This window comes from Sorex fumeus, unplaced genomic scaffold (assembly GCF_029834395.1).
Source record: "Sorex fumeus unplaced genomic scaffold, SorFum_2.1 ptg000094l, whole genome shotgun sequence".
Taxonomy (NCBI): Eukaryota; Metazoa; Chordata; class Mammalia; order Eulipotyphla; family Soricidae; genus Sorex; species Sorex fumeus.
The window spans coordinates 16,551,084-16,569,327 of record NW_026606151.1 but is presented as its reverse complement, the minus strand read 5'-3'; the positions used below and the strand labels follow the sequence as shown (position 1 = coordinate 16,569,327).

Genomic DNA, 18,244 nt, shown 5'->3' with positions numbered 1-18,244 from the left:
AGCATCATGCAGATTAGTAGGAGAGAGAAAATGTCGGGCCAGAGAGATTGCACAGTGGGTAGGGCGCTTGCCTTGCTTGCACCATCCTATATGGTTCCCTGAGCACTGCCAGGAGTGATTCCTGAGTTCAGAAGTGACCCCTGAGCATCACTGGATGTGCCCTTACCTCCAAAAGGGGAAAGTTTGATTAAGACGTAGAGGGGATGAATAGAAACGTGTGAATTCCAAATGGGGGCATAGATCCCAAGGAATGGGCTGCGCCCCAGAGGCTTCCAGGAAGAGATGGGAACTCTTGGCAGAGACCAGCTGTTGGGTATGCAGCTGTACTCAGAAAGCCCCCACAGGCAAGCTTTTTCTCTGGAGACCTTATTTCCAGTCACAACCCTAGTCCTGACCAAGCTCTCTCTGTCCACATCTGATTTTGTTTCGTTTCTGGGCCACATCTGGCTGTGCTCAGGGCTCACTCCTGCTCAAGGATCACCACCTGGGGCCGAGGATTGAACAGAGGTCAGCCGCATGCAAGGGAAGCACCTTGCTAGCTGTTGTACTCTCTCTCTGGCCCACATAGAAATTTTTTAAAAGTAGTAGAAGGAATAGTAACATTTTCTTGTACACCTGTAGGGCTTCCATTGACTTCAGTTGACAACAACCCAATGCCCTAGAGGGTGGATGTCTTTGGGGGCCTGTGAGGGAGAAATGGGCATTGGGGGCCATGAGAGGGAGGGATGGACATTGGGGGTTGTGAGGGGGAGGGATGGACATTGGGGGCTGTGAGAGGGAGGGATATCTTTGTTATGTCCCGGGAAGGGAGTTTCGCTCACACATTGACCAGACCAGACGCGAGGCTGTAAATACAAGGCCCCTTTATCGCTAGCTCGAGCTAGGGTTCAAGTCTCATCCAACGCAGTGGATGAGTCTTGACAAGGACCCTGACTCCGAATTCTAAGCAGCTTATATAGGGTTTGATTACGCAACAGCATTTCTTCTAGGAACTGGCAATATGTTTCCAAATCTGGTCCCTGTCTGGTGTCTGTGACTTCAGGGACCAGCATTATGTTTCCAGTTCTTGGTCCCTGTCCGGGTGATACTGTTCTCTGAGAAGTCGGGACTTTCTGATGTGGGAAACCGAGACTTAGGCCTGCTGAGTTTCGGTCTTAAAGTGGAGCCTGTCATGACTTCACCTCAGCCTCACATCTTCAGCACCATGTTCTCAGCCTCTGGAAAGCCTGAGCTCCCCGCTGTCTCTTGTTTCCAGGTGACACAAGCTCCTCACACAGCCTTGACCAGGGATGGGCGTGCTGTCCCCATGCCTGTGGCTTTGCTGAGACTTCCGAGCTCCCGGGCCCTTGTCTCTGACTCGCCGGCCTTAGTCCCTTCTTCAGATGGACAGTAGTGATCTTGAGGAGACCCTTTTCCGTTCCATTTGTGGTTGACTTGGCCTCAAGTCCTGTTGCTGAACACGAGTGTCACGTGGTCGTTGCAGCGGGTGCTTGGACTTCCACGTTGCTGTGTGGGGCTTGGTGCGGTGACTCTGTTTCCCCAGCTGGGTTTGCCAGTGGTGGGTGTGTCACGGTCTGGCCGCTCCCACCAGCCTGTCTATGGATTCTGTTTTTCTGATTCTGTTGTTGTGAGGGTGTTTCCCCGTAACCTCTAGGGCAGGACTATTTCGCTGCAGTGTCTTTGCTTTTGGAAACCAGAACAGTGGTTCTAGTATTTGTTTGCTTTTGATGGGGGACTGAGGCAATGACATGGCGTAGCAGAAGGCCCTGGCTTTAACCCCCCTCCCTTCCCCCGTCCCCGCATGCAGGGTTAGCACCTGATCTGCACCATTTCTCTGGCCCTAACATGAAGATTTTTTTTTTTTAAATTGAATCACCATGTGACAGAGCATTACAAAATTGCTCATGATTGCTTTTCAGTCATACAATGTTCCAACACCCGTGTCCCCAGTTTCCCTTCCACCCCTTCAAGCCATCCCCCCATCCCAATCTGCCTCTGAGGCAGGCACCTCTCCTCTCCTCCCCCCCCCCCCCCCCCCCTTATTTTAGGCATTATGGGCTGGAGCGATAGCACAGCGGGTAGGGCGTTCGCCTTACACGCGGACAACATGGCCGACCCGAGTTCGATTCCTCCGCCCCTCTCGGAGAGCCCGGCAAGCTACCGAGAGTATTCGATATGCCAGACACAGTAACAACAAAGTCTCCAATGGAGACGTTACTGGGCCCGCTCGAGCAAATCGACGATGGTCTGCAATATAGGTGCTGAAAGGTTACCACATATATCCCTTTACCTGCTTTTAACACTCAGCTCTTGTCCAGAGTGATCATTTCCAATTCCAGTGATCATAGTGGACCCTCTTCTATCGTAACTACCTCCATCTCCCACACCATTGGCCAACCATTGACCAGTCCTCCTGGCCCATTTTCCCTGGCATTGGGTATTAGTGTCGTACTTTTTTTTTTTTTAATATACCACAAATAAATGCACTCCTTCTATATCTGTCCCTCTCCTTCTGACTCATTTCACTCAGCATGATACTCTCCAAGTCTATCCATTGATAGGCAAATTTCATGACTTCAGAAAAATGACGATTTTTTTTTTTTAATAATCGAATCCTAGGGCTGGAGTGATAGCACAGCGGTAGGGCGTTTGCCTTACAAGTGGCCAACATGGCCGACCTGAGTTCGATTCCTCCGCCCCTCTCGGAGAGCCCGGCAAGCTACTGAGAGTATCTCGCCCTCACTGCAGAGCCTGGCAAGCTACCCGTGATGTATTCGATATGCCAAACACAGTAACAACAAGTTTCATGATGGAGACATTACTGGGCCCGCTCGAGGAAATCGATGAACAACGGGAGGACCGTGACCGTGAATCAAATCCTAAAATGCAGATACTCTCTGATGAAACTTCTTGATCGTGCAGGAGTTAGATCTTGTTGAAATTCTGCTTGGCTTTGAAGAACCTTAATTCCTTTTTTGCCTGTGCCCTATAGATGGGGATTGAGAGTGAACGCATGACAGTCAGGGACACAACCCTTGCATGCTCTGGCCCCTCCTGGGTGCTGGTGTCTCTTGCTAGCCCTTTCCCCTCTTGTTTTTGTTAATAAAGGTAAAGGCCCTCCCGTTGATCGTCGATTTGCTCTAACAACCTTTTTTTCCTGGTTTTCCACAGTAAGATCATCATTTACTTAACACTTCCTTGGAAAAGTGACTTTGAAAAACATAAAAAAAAAGCTTCCCTCCTGCCATTGTTTGTTTGTATAGGCTCTTTTGGGAAATTGTTTAAAAGATGTATTTATTCAGACTATATAACTCCTTTCTCGTTTCTAAATTTGAACCAGGTTTTCCTCTAGTCCAGCCTCTCCAGAACTTTCAGATTTCAGGATGGAGCTGGGAGTGAGCTCAAGTGTTCATTTCCCTTCAGAACTTTGATCTCTTGTTGAAACCAGAACTGTGAATTTCTCTCATTCCGACCTCCTCCCCCTGCCTCCATTATATAACAGATTCATGTCATCATTTAATTTTATTCTGTCTTGGTGAATGTGATAATGAGAGTGTGTACAATCCGATGTGTAAATTGGATGGCGAATCGAAGAACTGAAACAGCTGATAAAGTGGCTCTCTCCTTGAGCCACTTGATTAAGTTTTTCTGATACACTCGAAATTTCTTTCATTCTCCTTTTCTCTCTCTCTCTCTCTCTCTCTCTCTCTCTCTCTCTCTCTCTCTCTCTTTTGCGGGAGAGCACACCCGGTGATGCTTAGGCTACTCCTGCCTCTGTCCCCAGGAATTACTCCTGCTGGTTCTCAGAGAACCATTATGGGATGTTGGGATTGAGATTGAACCTAGGTTGGCTGCATACAAGGCAAACTCCCTACCCACAGTACTGTCTCTCTGGCCCTCGCTTTCCTCTGTTGAAAGATGTTTATTGCTAGTGTTTGCTGAGAGTAGAGATTAAGATACGGCTTTTACAGGAAGGGAGCTAAGTGTCGATTTGCTTTCTTATTTTATGGGGATATTCTTCACAATAGGAACATATATCATATTTTAGGTTCACTTCTTTAATTCTTTCAAAGAATCATTTTACTTTCTTTTGCCCAACAGGAAGGAAATAGTGTGATTCAAATGACAAACTACATCTTAGACTTTAGATGGAGAAAGGTGTTTTATATATATATATATATATATATATATATATATAGTGGTTTTATTTTCATGGGTCTCAGTAAATCTTACTTTCCTTTAGACCTAAAAGTTCCAGAAATGCCACTTAACCTTAAATTCATTGATATAGAAGAAGACAAAGGCTTCTTGGCAGACATACTCTTAGTTCAATGATTGGGGCCTGGGAACCAAACTTTCAAAGATTAATGGAATAATAGTGGAATTGCCTAGATTTAATGATGTAAATGCTCATGAGAATTCAGCAGGAAGTGCCATCTAAGGAGATGGTTAAAATTTGATTAAATTCCATCTTATAGGAAATAAAGAATGGGGAAGAGTTTAGACAGAGAAATAGGGGTTGGGAGTTTTGGAAGGGAGTTTTTGATCTTTTCAATCCATGTATGTTTCTTTAAGTATAAATTCCTCTGGATAACTGAGGCCTTCGGGTGTATCATGTTCATATAATAGGCCTTGGGCATTTCTGAATTTGTGAAACCTATATAAAGTGCAATTTTGATTAACCAGAAATGTTTATAGATTCATTGATTGACAGAGATTGTGGCTGTAGATTGAATTTACAAGGGAGAAACAACATAATTACAAATGATAGTTGGCCCAGGAGAAAAAGAGGAGTCAACATATATGGCTTATGTGATTATTACCGAATTATTAAGGGGCCATGTGCCGTCTGCGTGTTGTTTGACCAGGCTTATGCTGTCATATTGAAGTGGAGGGCAGTGATTTTGACTGCCAGTGCTTTGCTTTTGACCTTGGGTGAGCTGTTTTTTACTCTTCCTGTTTCTCAGTTTTCGCTTGTGTAAAATGGCAAGAGTTAGAAAGTTTTGGATGTTTCTCCCAGATGTGAAAGTCTTCATAGGTAGTTCAGCTTGATGCATTGTATTTTGTGTGATAAGGAACTTAAGAATGCTATGCATTTCAGAGATATTTCCTTTAGCGTACACGGCTTATTTTCCCAAACATGTTTGGGATGTAGGCCAGTGTATGGAGGGTTGGAATAAAGCTTTGGAAAATGAACAAACCAGAAAGATAAATGTTGATGAGCCATTGGACTAGCCTCTTCTCCCTTCTGTCTGGTGTTGTCTGCTTGGGGACACGCAGCTTGGATCGCACTGCACACATGGTTGGTTGGGGTGCTTGTACATACTTGCTTGTGACACACATCTGGAGGCGGAGCACTCGAGTTTGCACACTTGGTGTGGTTCTCCAGAGTTTGCACACTTCTGTGGAGCCGACAATCATAGCAGCAGTGCCTGGAATTGTACTTAGTGATGTGGGGTGGCTGGGGATTGAACCTGTGGTGTCACGCATTAAGGTGGGATCTCTACCATGGAGCTATATTCCTTCTTTCCCTTAGTAAAACAGTTTGAGAGAGAGAGAGGGATGTATGTAGCTTTAATTGCAGAAAGTTGCTCTAATTGTTATATTTTACTGTTAGTCTCTTCTATGCCTCATTTATAAATTAAACTTTATTATAGGTTTGGACTGGAGTGATAGCACAGCAGGTAGGGCGTTTGCCTTGCATGCGGCCGACCTGTGTTTGATTCCTCTGCCCCTCTTGGAGAGCCTGGCAAGCTACTGAGAGTATCTCGTCCGCACGGCAGAGCCTGGCAAGCTCCCTGTGGCATATTTGATATGCCAAAAACAGTAACAACAAGTCTCACAGTGGAGACGTTAATGGGGCCCGCTCGAGCAAATCGATGAACAACGGGAGGACAGCACACAGCCAATGCTACAGTGCTCTAGGTCTGCTGTGTATAGGGAAATGCATAGAATATATAAAATTCGATGCTAATCTGTCCAGCGTTCGCTGGGGATCTTGACTGTATCTCCTACGACTTAGGGACCAGTGGTCCCCAGTTACAGCCATTGAATGATGGCGTATGGTTGCTTTGGCATTAAGACCGCAGGTTTCAATGGTAACCCTAAGTGATCGGCCTAACGCAAAGCTCGCCTTTCTTAGAATACGCATTCTGGTCTTTCTAGACTCACACGTCTGCCTCCGCTTTGCTTCTGTCTTGGGATTTCCCCCACATATATCTAGCAGGCAGATTGATCTCTTTCCCTTTGACGCCCGTATTTCCCCCCTCTGCTTTTGGGTGTTGTGTGTTTTAGATCTTTGTGGTCAGTCTTTGGCTGGGGGTGGCAGGTTAATTTCCCTTTCTCCTGGCTTCGCCCCCGTCTTGTAGTTTATTTTACACCAGCTGTTGTGTCACTTTGGTGCCACTCCACGTTCACACTGCCGCCCAAGTGAGGGGAGGTTTTGGTCACCCGCTGAGTCAGAGATTCTTTGGCCTCTTCCTTCAGACACGCCACCAGTCTACTTTCTGCAACGTTGCCTCTAGTGGAACCTTCTTTAGTTGCTCCCCCTTCCTCCTTGTCCCTAATGCCACAACTGCCTGGAGCTGTCCTGGTTCCCATTTCCACCTTCTCCTCCTCCTCTCTGCTTTAATCTTCCCCCTTTTACTCCTTTTGTTGGCTCATGCCTTTCCACTCCACAGTATGTTGTCCAGACGTCTAGAATGAAAGTCACAAGATTGCTGTGGTCTGTGCTCGCTCACTTTCCTCCATGACAGCCGAGCGGCTGTGTGTGAAGGCTCGTGGCATTCTCTTTACATGTTCCCCTGTCTGCTCCTCACCCCACCTCAGGGAGCTTCCTGATGAAGGACGAGAACCTGCTGTTGGACGCAGGCTTTTAAAGTCCAAAGCAGTGGTCAGTGCCCTCACCGTCTGTCTTGGATGCTTGGCAGAGATTCTAGGTGGGATGGCTCTACTTCTTCAAGAAACCAGGTGTTCCTTCCTTGCAGAGATGATTCATGTAGCGGGATTTTTTTTTAATCATTTGATAAAGCGTTTTACATTTGCTACAAGGAAATGTGATGCAATAATGTGCTTGGTACGGATTAAAAAAAGGAAGACCAGGTGGCAGAGCTCGTGGTACCTTCTCTTAGGTTGTGCAGCCGACCATGGCCATGATGGGCTCTTGTTGTTAACACTTTTCTTTCCTTTCAAGAAAACAGATGGAAAAAAAAATACCTGAGTACTTAAAAACATTGTTCAAATGAAACACGGGTGCTGTTAAAAGTTGTACTATGTTCTGCCTGTTCATTCCCATTTAGTCACTTTTGCTGTAGTTTCAGAGCATTTTATTGTGCCTGATTATCACAGGTTGATAGTGCTGTGTGAATCCCAAAGGGGTAGACAGCCAGCACTGAGCTGGAAGCAGAAAATTATATATGTATATATACATATACACACATATGTATGCACACAATATAATATAAATTATAATATGTATATTCTATATTATATATACATACATATACACATATACATGTATATACATATGTATACACAGTGGAATACTATTTAGCTGAAAAAAATGGTCATATTTGTTACTTGTGACAATATGGATTGACCTAGAGGTTATTGAGTGTAGTGAAACAAACCAGGTGCAGGAAAGCTGACACGCAGTGTTTTTTTTTCCATATGTGATATATGGCAAAGACAGAAAACAATAATAAATGTTCATACTCTAAAGATCAAAACAGCTCTGCTTTGCCTTATCTGTCTGTTCTCTTCATGTTTGTTTTGAGAATTTTGTTTCAAACATGAAACCATGATAAGTGAAATATCTTAAAGGAGATAAATGGGCAAAGGATATGAATAGTTTTCTAGGAAAAGGTCATCTGTGTCAACATGCAGTATTTTCTATATACACATATGCCCAGACAGTGACTGCTACCCACCTATCTTAACCACTGTGTAAGTGAAGAAATGCTCAATAAAATGACCAGATTTAACATTTCTACTTCTTAGAGTTGTGCTATGGAAATAGACAATTCAGCATAGATTTTATTTATTTATTATTATATTTATTTATTTATTTAAATTTTTATTAGTGAAACACCATGAGGTACAGTTATATGCTTATAAATTTTTGTGCTTGGGTTTCAGTTATACAATGATCAAGTACCCATCCCTCCACCAGTGCCCATTTTCCACCACCGTGGGTCTCAGTATCCCTCCCACCTCCCCCATCCCCCCCATCCCTCCCTGCCTCTGTGGCAGGGCATTCCCTTTTGTTCTCTTTCTCCTTTGGGTGTTGTGGTTTTTAGCATAGATTTTAATCTTCTTAATTGATACTTTCTAAAATACTCCAAAGCTTTCTGCCTCACCCTAGCACAAGAACGTATGTACCATAAATATTTTTTTTGCACTATGAATACATATATGTACATGTGTATGTTTACTGTGAAGAAATTTGCGTGGGAAAAAATGGGAATAACCTAAACGTTTTTCAGTTAAACTGTAGTATATTCACATCGTGATGTTTAAAAAGTCCAAAGCTGATCTTTAGGTAAATCCACAAAAGGGATATATTAGGTGGAAATTGTAAAAGAAAATGCAACATTGTCTTTGTTTCGAGGTAGGGAGCACACGGCAATTTGTATATTAAATTTTCGCTTCTGAGTGAGGGCCTGAAGTAGAATTGTGAGCAGCCTCTAGCCGAGGGTCGTCTCATCCCCGCAGGGTTATTATGCCTCTGTCTCTTGCGTTCAATTTTTCAAAAGCGTATTTGAGTAAGCAAAAAGCCCTAGAAAACATATTGTAAATTTTAGGTATATTTTTATTAATATTTAAAGAAACTAGTTCAGGAGCTCACTTGTTATCTGGGAGCTGCAGTGTTTCGGGAATGGTTTCTGTCCTGGGGGAGTCTGGGGGGAGGCTCTCCTCTCGGTGCCGAGACAGTGATGAAAAGCACAATAACGCCACTCTCCCCCGTGTTCTTTCAGAGTGTGGTAAATGGACTTGGAGCGCAGGACTCTCGCTCTTCTGTGTCCTTGAAACAGAAAACCTTAACTTTATGCTAGATGGGCTTATTATTTGGGGGGGGGGGCTCGCATGTATCAGCGTCACTTTTTGTGTTGCTCAGTTTCTTGAGAGCAGAGGAATTCACACCGTTTTCTTCGATCTTTCAGGAAAGCCCAAGAGGAGAACAAGAAAATTGTGCTCGCTGGCTGCGTTCCTCAGGCTCAGCCTCGCCAGGATTACCTGAAGGGACTGAGCATCATCGGGGTAAGCCGGTCTCCGAGGGGAAGGAGGAGAGAAACGTCAGGGCCAGTGGTAGCTCCGCAACGCCTGGCTTGTTTCTCCGTTACTCTACAGTGACGCCCCCTCTGACTGTCCCATCAGATTGTCTGTTAGCTTCGAAGCTTTGTCGTGTCAGTATAATGCTCTCCTCTCAGCACAGAAACCCATTCTCCATTTCCATTGCCTTGTTAGGGGGGCGGAAAAAAAGAAAAGAACGAGACAGACAGAGAGAAAGAAGAAAAGTGGTTGCCATAGAGGCAGGCAGGGGGTAAGGGTGGGGGTCGGGGGAGATGGGAGGGAAGATTGGAGACACTGGTGCTGGGAAATGCACACTGATGGAGGGATGGGTGTTGGAACACTGACTGAAACCTAATCACGAACAGCTTTGTAAGGGTCTATTCACAGTGATTCAATTAAAAAAAAACTTAAAGAAAAAAAAAGGAAAACAAAACGAAGATGATAAAAAGTCCCTCTCTTGCCATATCATGATGATATTCCCACTTCTGAAGACGTCACTCCCCACGTGGAATGCTCCATTCCCTAACGCCCGTCACCCCGACTCCAGCCCTGACAGGCCCCCCATTCCTAGGCGTGCCTCCTCTCACCAGGCCTCCTGTGCCCAGTCACCCCTGTCCTGACCTCCCGTTGCTTCTGTCCAGTGACCGGCCGTTTGCGCTCAGCGTTCCACGGAACTGTGGTTTGGGTTGAGTGTGTGTGAGCTTTTGGAATAAAGTCCACCTTCCTCCTCTAGTTCTTCTCCCCGTGGTGACATCCTTTCCCTCTTCCTATCCTCCCCACCTGTCTTCAGCTTCTCTGAGGATGCCTGATACACATACTCCGTAAAGGTGTGGTGTCCGGCTGGGGGTTGGGGGGAAAGAGTGTTGGTTTATGTTTTTGTGGCTAGCTGTCAGCTAGGTGAAGTTTAGAGATTCTTGTCCATTCTGTCTGTTCCTCTGTGTGGCCGTCACTACTCACTGCTCAGAGGCGGTGGACGTCCGGCTAGGAGTTATTGGCCAGATGCTGGGGCTTCATCTTTTCAAGTATTGTTCTAAAGTGATATTCAAGTGTGTTAAGAAAAGGCGCTCTGGGACTGGAGAGAAAGTCTAGGGGTTAAGGTGCTTTTCTTGCACGCGACCAACCTTAGCTTGATTCCTGGTACCGAGTATGGTCCCCTGAGTACTGCCAGGAGTGATCCGTGACCACAGAGCCAGAGGTAGAGGAGACCCTGAAGACTTGCAGGTGTGAACCCACCTCTACCACCCCCACCAAATGAAGGAAATAGAAAGGGTTTGAGGGGGAACAGAGAAGATAGTACTGCAGGTAGGGCACTAGCCTTGCATGCAGTTGACCCGGGTTCGATTCCCGGCATCCCATTTGGTCCTCCAGGACTGTCAGGAGTGATTCCTGGAGTAACCCTGAGCACTGCCCGGTATGGCCCCCCAAACAAAAAGCCAAACCAAACAAAAAAGGACTTTTAGAAGGGGGCATGCAGTCAGCTCAGAGAGGACCTCGGGGCCTCTCCTGGTAATTCTCAGCCCAGCTAGGAGACTCTGAGAGCTGAGTGCCGGAGCCCACCATGGGGGTCTTGGCAGGCCCATCGAGTGCTGAGGTTCAAGCTCGGTACCCCCATCCAGGCAAGCACTCCAACGCTTTGCATGATCTCACTGGTCCCCTTACCACCTTTCCCAGTTAAAGCACGTATATATAAACATGTTGTAAATTCATAGGAAAAACTTAGGAGTGATTGGCACCTACACTGATATTTATTGGATTTTTTTCCTGACTAGATTCACCAGTGACGAGCTTGCCTGCTGTGTTCAGAGAGTGGTAAACTTATTTTCTGCTGGGAAGCCCTTGCCCCATTCGCAAATTTAATAATCTCAGGACAAACATGCTCGTGTTAAACAAACAGAACCTGAATGTTTGGGAACTGTAGTTTGTTTTCACCATTTGTCTGTTTATATTTTGATTTCTCTCGGTTGAAGGAATGAAATGACTGTGAACTTCTGAGTTATCTTTTCATGTCAGACTAACTTTCTCCATAAACATAATCCTGCTGTGTTAGGGAAATGGGAGACTCATTCGAATTCTGTTTTAAAGATGGAATGTGGTAAAAGCTTGAGAGTAATCTGTAATTTTGTCTCAGGGAATTATGCTATATACACAAACACACACATATATACACACACACGTGTAACATATACATAACGTATATATACATATATGTAACATGACAAAACTTTTTTTTTCCTTTACTATAGTTGAAGCCTTTTAAATATGTTCATTATGGCATATTTTCCTGGACTCATGTGGTCACTGAAGAGCTCAATATATTTTAAGATTGGGGAAATTCTTAAGATTATATAAAGGAGGGTACTCACAGCTTATGTGGAAGATGATGTCCAGGATGATATAAAAACATGAGCATAGTGTATAAACATTACTTCCTCCCACATCCCCCATTTCATCAGACATTATTTTCATTCTGTGATCTGGTCTCATTTAATTATTTTATCTTCGATGGTCACATTTTTCCTTCAGTGCAAACTTATTGGGCCATCACTCTGTTGGGCGGTAGTCTAGACATCTGTAAAGTAGATTTACCTTTCATGCATGGAGCTAACATTCTAATCCTCCAAATAGTACATTAGTAAGTAGTTAAGTCCAGCTATGGCTAAGTGCTGTAAGTGGACTAAAATAGGACGATATGATGGAGGGTGAATGAATCTTTTAGATCAAGTGAAATGTCACTGAGGAAGCAACACAGTGAACAGAAATACCATGTTCCTGACCCTCAACTAAGAGGAAACAGTACTGAGTATTCAGCGCTATTCTTTTTGGGAAAGGGAAGGGAAGAGAAGGCCCCAAGACAGAAACAAGTTGGGAGCGTTCAAGGAATCGAAAGAGTCCCAGTGTTGCAGGAGTGCAGGGTGCGAGGATGGGCCAGGGCAGATGTGAGGGTAGAGAGAGCATGGGGTCCCTAGGGCCAAGTTTAGATTTTGTAGTAAGGATAATAGCGAGATACTGGAGGTTTGTACACATAGTCATAATGTCCAACTCAGAGACCAGACTGATAGTACAGCAGGTAGGGCATTTGCCTTGTGCGCAGATGACTTGTGTTCGATCCCAGCATCCTGTATGGTTCTCCAAGGACTGCTGGGAGTAGTTCCTGAGTGAGGAGCCAGGAGGAAGCGCTGAGCATCACTGGGTATCACCCAAAAAGGAACGAAACAAAAAGACAGAATAAAATCGAATTTAGAGTTTTTTTTTAGCACAGCGGGTAGGGCGTCTGCCTTGCATGCAGCCAACATGGCCGACCCGAGTTCGATTCCTCCGCCCCTCTCGGAGAGCCCGGCAAGCTACCGAGAGTATTCGATATGCCAGACACAGTAACAACAAAGTCTCCAATGGAGACGTTACTGGGCCCGCTCGAGCAAATCGACGATCAACGGGAGGGCCTTTACTTTACTTTATTTTTACTTTAAGGTCAGTTTATTCATTTTTGATGTATGGCTTGGTGATTTGATGTAAATGAACATCCTGTGAGGGAAGAGTCAAGGTCCGAGATACCATGTAGGAAAAAGGGAAGCAAAGAGACCCTCAAGGAGAATGGTTCCAAACCTGAGTGGCTGGTGGGTTAGGAGCCAGTGGGAGGTAGACAGGAGTCAGATGTTCTTTTACATTATTAAGTGGGATTGGTGTTTTAATTGAGTGCAACTTCTCCGGTGAAATAAGTTCTCATTATGTTAGCACTGGGTAGGGCATTTGCCTTGCATGTGGCCGACCCGGGTTCGATTCCTCCGTCCCTCCCGGAGAGTTCAGCAAGCTACTGCGAGTTTCTCATGGCAAAGCCTGGCAAGCTACCCGTGGCGTATTCGATATGCCAAAAACAGTAACAAGTCTCATGATTTGTTGTGAGACGTTACTGGTGCCCGCTCGAGCAAATTGGTGAAAAACGGGAGGACAGTGCTGCAGTGTTACGTTAGCTCTCTCGTAGAGCAACTGTCAAAATTATAAACTATAAAGTAAACCCACAAACTCCAAGTATCTGAAGTCACTGAAGTGCATAGAAATGTAAACAGATTCTGGAAGGATGTCAAGAGAAAGTGATACAGGGTGACCTTTCCATTTTCAATGTCTGGTTCAAGGTCAAGACATATTCATCTGGTAGAACTGAATATCCAGTTGCAAGCATCTTCTTGACCTTGGAACATCACATGAGGCTTTGACACAACCAGAGCAACTGAAAATTTTAGGTAGCACTTCAGTAATTAGAGAGCTTAGGAAGTAAGGGTGATGGGAAGGTCAGAACAATTTTTTTTTTTTAAATAGAAACTATGTCTAAATATTTTACTGACCCCTAAAGTACCTACACACAGGTCAGACTAAAAGCATCCTGTTAAAGATCAGAGGAGAAATTTGAACTTTTACTCAGAAAACAGATTTTGTTGTGTGAGTCCAAGTGAGTGAAGAACCTGAAAATAGAGAAATAAGAAGTAACTTTTTTCCCCAGAGGAATAAAATAGAATGCAGAGGAAGACTCAAAATAAGATATATAAAAGCAACTGGGATACTATCCAAACTTATTAAACAGGAGAAGAATTAGGATGATATGACCCATTATTAAGAACACAAACAGTCATAAAACACCAGAAAATCAATACAGACTAGCCTTGGTTTGAGCCAAGGGTTGAATTTAACAAAATAATGTCGTTATCTATTATAATTGCATTCGATGATGGAGTGGAAAATGTTCTAATAATAAATGAAGACATAAAAGATATCAACCGAGAAATAAGTTCTATTTAAAAAGAACCAAATACGAATTTTGAAACTGAAGAATATAAAATCTGGGATTGAAAAATGCTCTCGACTTAACAGAGTATAAATGACAAGGAAGGAAGCAGGAAATCTGAAAATACAGGATTCTCATTGCTTTCTTCCAAATTTTGATTTTTGAGGGTAGCTTGCTACTTCTGGGTGGAGCTTGCTTCTATGTCCTTTAGGGAAGTGCCTTAAGTATTTCTCAGAGGCCAAGTTTAAATGTGATTGGGTTTCAGTCAGACAGTGTTCCCACACCTGTTCTGTCACCAATGCAGATTTCCCACCATCAGTGTCCCAGTTTCTCTCCTGCCAGTCCCTCCCCGACATCCCCTCCCCTCTTCTCCCCTCTATGGTAGGCTCTCTCTCCCTCTCCCTACCTGTCTCTCTCCCTACCTCTCTCTCTCTCCCCCTCTCTCTCCCTCCCTTCCTCTTTCCCTCCCTCCCTTCCTCTTTCACCTCCCTCCCTCTCTCTTTTCCTCCCTGTCTCTCTCCCTCCCTGTCTCTCCCTCCCTCCTTCCCTCCCTCCCTCCCTCCCTCCCTCCCTACTTCCCCCTCCCTCCCCCCTCATATCTCTCTCTCCTCACCCCCCCACCCTCCTTTGAGGCATTATTGTTTGCAATGAAGGCACTGATTGGTTCTCCATTATCATGTATATCCCTTTACCTCATTTCAGTGATCAGTTCTTGTCCAGAGTGATCATTTTCAGCTATCGTTGTCATGGTGGACCCTTCTCTGTCCTAACTGCCCTCCCCCCCTCCCCCTACCTCCCGCTCTGGACCTGCCAACTTGTCCCAAGCTTCCAACCATGGACCAGTTCTCCTGGCCCTCAGTTTTACTGCCTTTGGGTATTAGCCTCATATTATGTTTTTTACCATCCCGCGAAATGAGGGTAAGGCATGTCGCTTGGTGGTGGAGTACTTGTGAGACTCAGGATTATATCCCAGAACCATTAAAAAGAAACAAGCAAAAAAAAAAAAAAACCACAATTGACGTTTCTTTTTGTTTGTTGTTGCTGGTCTTCCTCCTCCAGCTTGCCTCTTCCTCATCCCTTCCCCCCCTGCGTGGAAGGCAGGCACTTTGCTGCTGGGGTGCGCCAGTATGCCACTGAAAAATATAGCATAATTGGCTTAACATTTTTTAATGGAATGCAGATTTTCTAATTCAGAGAAATACACAGGATACATCACTGCCCACAAAGGACTTTTCATTTTAATTTAAAAATCAGTATATGGGGGCTGGAGCAATAGCACAGCAGGTAGGGCATTTATTTGCCTTGCACGCGGCCGACCTGGGTTCTATTACCAGCATCCCATATGGTTCCCCGAGCATCAACAGGAGTAATTCCTAAGTGTAGAGCCAGGAGTAATCCCTGAGCATCGCCGGGTGTGACACAAAAAGCAAAAAAAAAAAAAAGTCAGTATATGGGGTCAAAGAGATAGTGTATGGGAAAGGTGTTTGCCAGGAGTGATCCCTGAGTACAGCGCCCAAAGGATACCCTGAGCACAGTAGGGAGTCATCCCCCCTAATATATCACTTAATCACTTAATCACTTAATCCCCGTTATTCATCGATTTATTCGAGCGGGTGCCAGTAATGTCTCCATTCATCCCGGTTGCGTGCTAGCGTAGCCCAATGGTATCTGTTCGTTCTAGGAACATGCAGAGCCTCAAACCGATCATTTAGGGTCTTGACGAAGAAGTCTGACCATCTTATAGGTGGGCGTCCACGTGATCTTTTGATGTCCCGTGGAATCCAATCAGTAATGGCTCTAGTCCAGCGGTTGTCTGTAAACCTCATTACGTGTCCAGCCCATCTGATCTTTGATGTCTTGGCAAATGAGACAGCGTCCCTGATTCTTGAGCGTTGACGAAGATCAGAACTCCGGATTCTATCTCTCATTTGAGTGAATCGTGATATTCCAAGCATAGTTCTTTCGATTCCTCTTTGAGAGACCCGAATAGCGTTCTCATCCTGTTTTCGTAGGGTCCAGGTCTCTGAGGCATATGTTAATGCAGGAAGAATAGTGGAATCAAAGAGATGTGCTCGTAGCTGGAGGTTCTTTGTCCTTTTAGTTATTTCTTCAATGCTCTTGAAGGCATTCCAAGCCGCTCTCTTCCTCCTGCGCAACTCAGGTGCCAGGTCATTCATCATGTTGATTTCTCGACCTAGGTATATATAACTGTTGCATTCGGAGATGGTGGTTCCGTTGAGAGCGAATGGAGCGTCAGGAACAAGGCTGTTTCTCATAAACATTGTCTTTGTAAGATTCAGCTGTAGTCCGACCTTTCCACATTCACGGTCAAAGTCGTTCAGCATTTGTGCCGCTTGGTTGATGTTTGGTGTTATTAGAACGATGTCATCAGCAAAGCGGAGGTGGTGTAGTTGCCGACCATCTATCTTCACTCCCATGTTTTCCCATTCCAGTCGTCGCATGATGTTCTCGAGGGTGGCACTGAAGAGTTTTGGTGAAATGGTATCACCCTGCCGAACCCCTCTCTTGATATGGATGATTACTTCTTTGTAGAATGGTGAGATTTTGGTAGTGAATCCGCAATAGAGCTAATACATATATACATATATATTGTATATATATATATGAAATTTGATCCTAAAAATGAAAATAGGAGTGAAAATTTTCCCAGAGTTGAATCATGAGAGGGGCTTTTTCAAAGCTGGAATTGAATCATATCCTCAGTATGTACCAGTGTTATTAAACTCTGAACTTTGTCAACAGTATTTTAGGAAGTGTTTTCTGTGGCAGCTACATTTTTGTTCAATAAATTGGTATCAAGACATTTACAGTAGGGAGCCAACCCCATTAGAATTGGTGTCTGAGACACCAGTTTCTGAAAAGAATCGTTACGATTGCTGCAAAGTCAGAAGCCCGAAAGACAGTGAATGCCAAGATCAAATAAATAAATTATAAAAAAAGGGAAAAAAATAAATTATGTTAGTCAATACCAGTGAAAACCATTTTAAATGTCCTAACTTATAAATTCAGGGTTTTATTACTATTTTCCCAAGGCAGATGTTTGAGTTGTACTCTTGCATTGATTGATTGATGGATGGATGGGTGGAAGGGGCAGAAACTGTTGCTCCTTCACAGAATTTGCCTTCCAGAGTCTCTCGGAGGGAGGGTGTTAATGGACATGGAAGGAAGAACAGCTGTAATTGCATTCCATGATTTCACTTCCTGCTAGGAACCCTTCTTGTCACCTCATAGTATGGGTGGAAAACGTGTCAATGCTATTGACCAAATGACTGAAATAAAAAGCCACCATTCGCTGGGGCCCGGCGGGTGACCGGCCGGCCAGCCTTGGCTACACACCTGCGTCCCAGGACACATTTCTTCCCACGTTTGCAAGAGCCCAAAGCCAGGCACCGAAGAGAAGGTGGAGGAAGTGACAAACTTGTCGTTACCATCGCAGCGTCATCTCCATCGGAATCAGTTCTCCAGAAAGGGCCATCGAGTTGGATTTCTCACCCAGGGATGCGCTGTGCCCAGGGCTGGCTGACTGGACCCCGGGTCTTTCATGGCTGTTGGTCCCAGTACCTCCTGTGACAGCCTGGCTGTGATTCAGATCATTCGTGGGGTAGTGTGCAGCGAGAGAAAATATTGGAACATCACTGTCGCTGTCCTTCTGTTGTTTATCGATTTGCTTGAGCAGGCCCAGTAACGTCTCCTTTGTGAGACTTGTTGTTACTGTGTTTGGCATATCGAATACGCCACAGGGAGCTTGCCAGGCTATGCCATCGGGGCGAGATACTCTCGGTAGTTTGCTGGACTCTCTGAGAGGGATGAAGGAATCGAACATGAGTTAGCCGGGCCGGCCATGTCAGCTGCGTGAAAGGCAAACACTCTACCCACTGTACTGTCGCTCCAGCCCATTGGAACATCAAAACTGAAAACATAACCTACCAACCCTTATGTCCAGAAGATTTGGCAGTGGGGACCCCCCTTTTCCTGTTGAAGGGGTGGGGGTGGGGTGGGGTCTTATTTCTTCCCACTGGGCCCAGGATTTGGAAAGACAGATTTGAAAACAGAGCTGTGTCAGGCAGAGTGATCTCTGTTTTACGCCAAAAACTTTGTATGTATGTATTTATTTATTTCCTGGTAGGCTGCAATAAAGTTGGATCTATTTTAAAA

General features: G+C 44.9%; 1 protein-coding gene across 1 annotated transcript in view; it reads left to right on the top strand.

Annotated features, from left to right (window-relative positions):
• CDKAL1 (CDK5 regulatory subunit associated protein 1 like 1) overlaps positions 1-18,244 on the top strand; it is a 691,294-nt gene that overhangs the window by 161,911 nt on the left and 511,139 nt on the right. Inside the window, exon 6 of the mRNA XM_056132368.1 lies at positions 9,162-9,258. Coding sequence (XP_055988343.1) covers positions 9,162-9,258 — 97 coding nt within the window. The remainder of the gene's footprint in view (positions 1-9,161; positions 9,259-18,244) is intronic.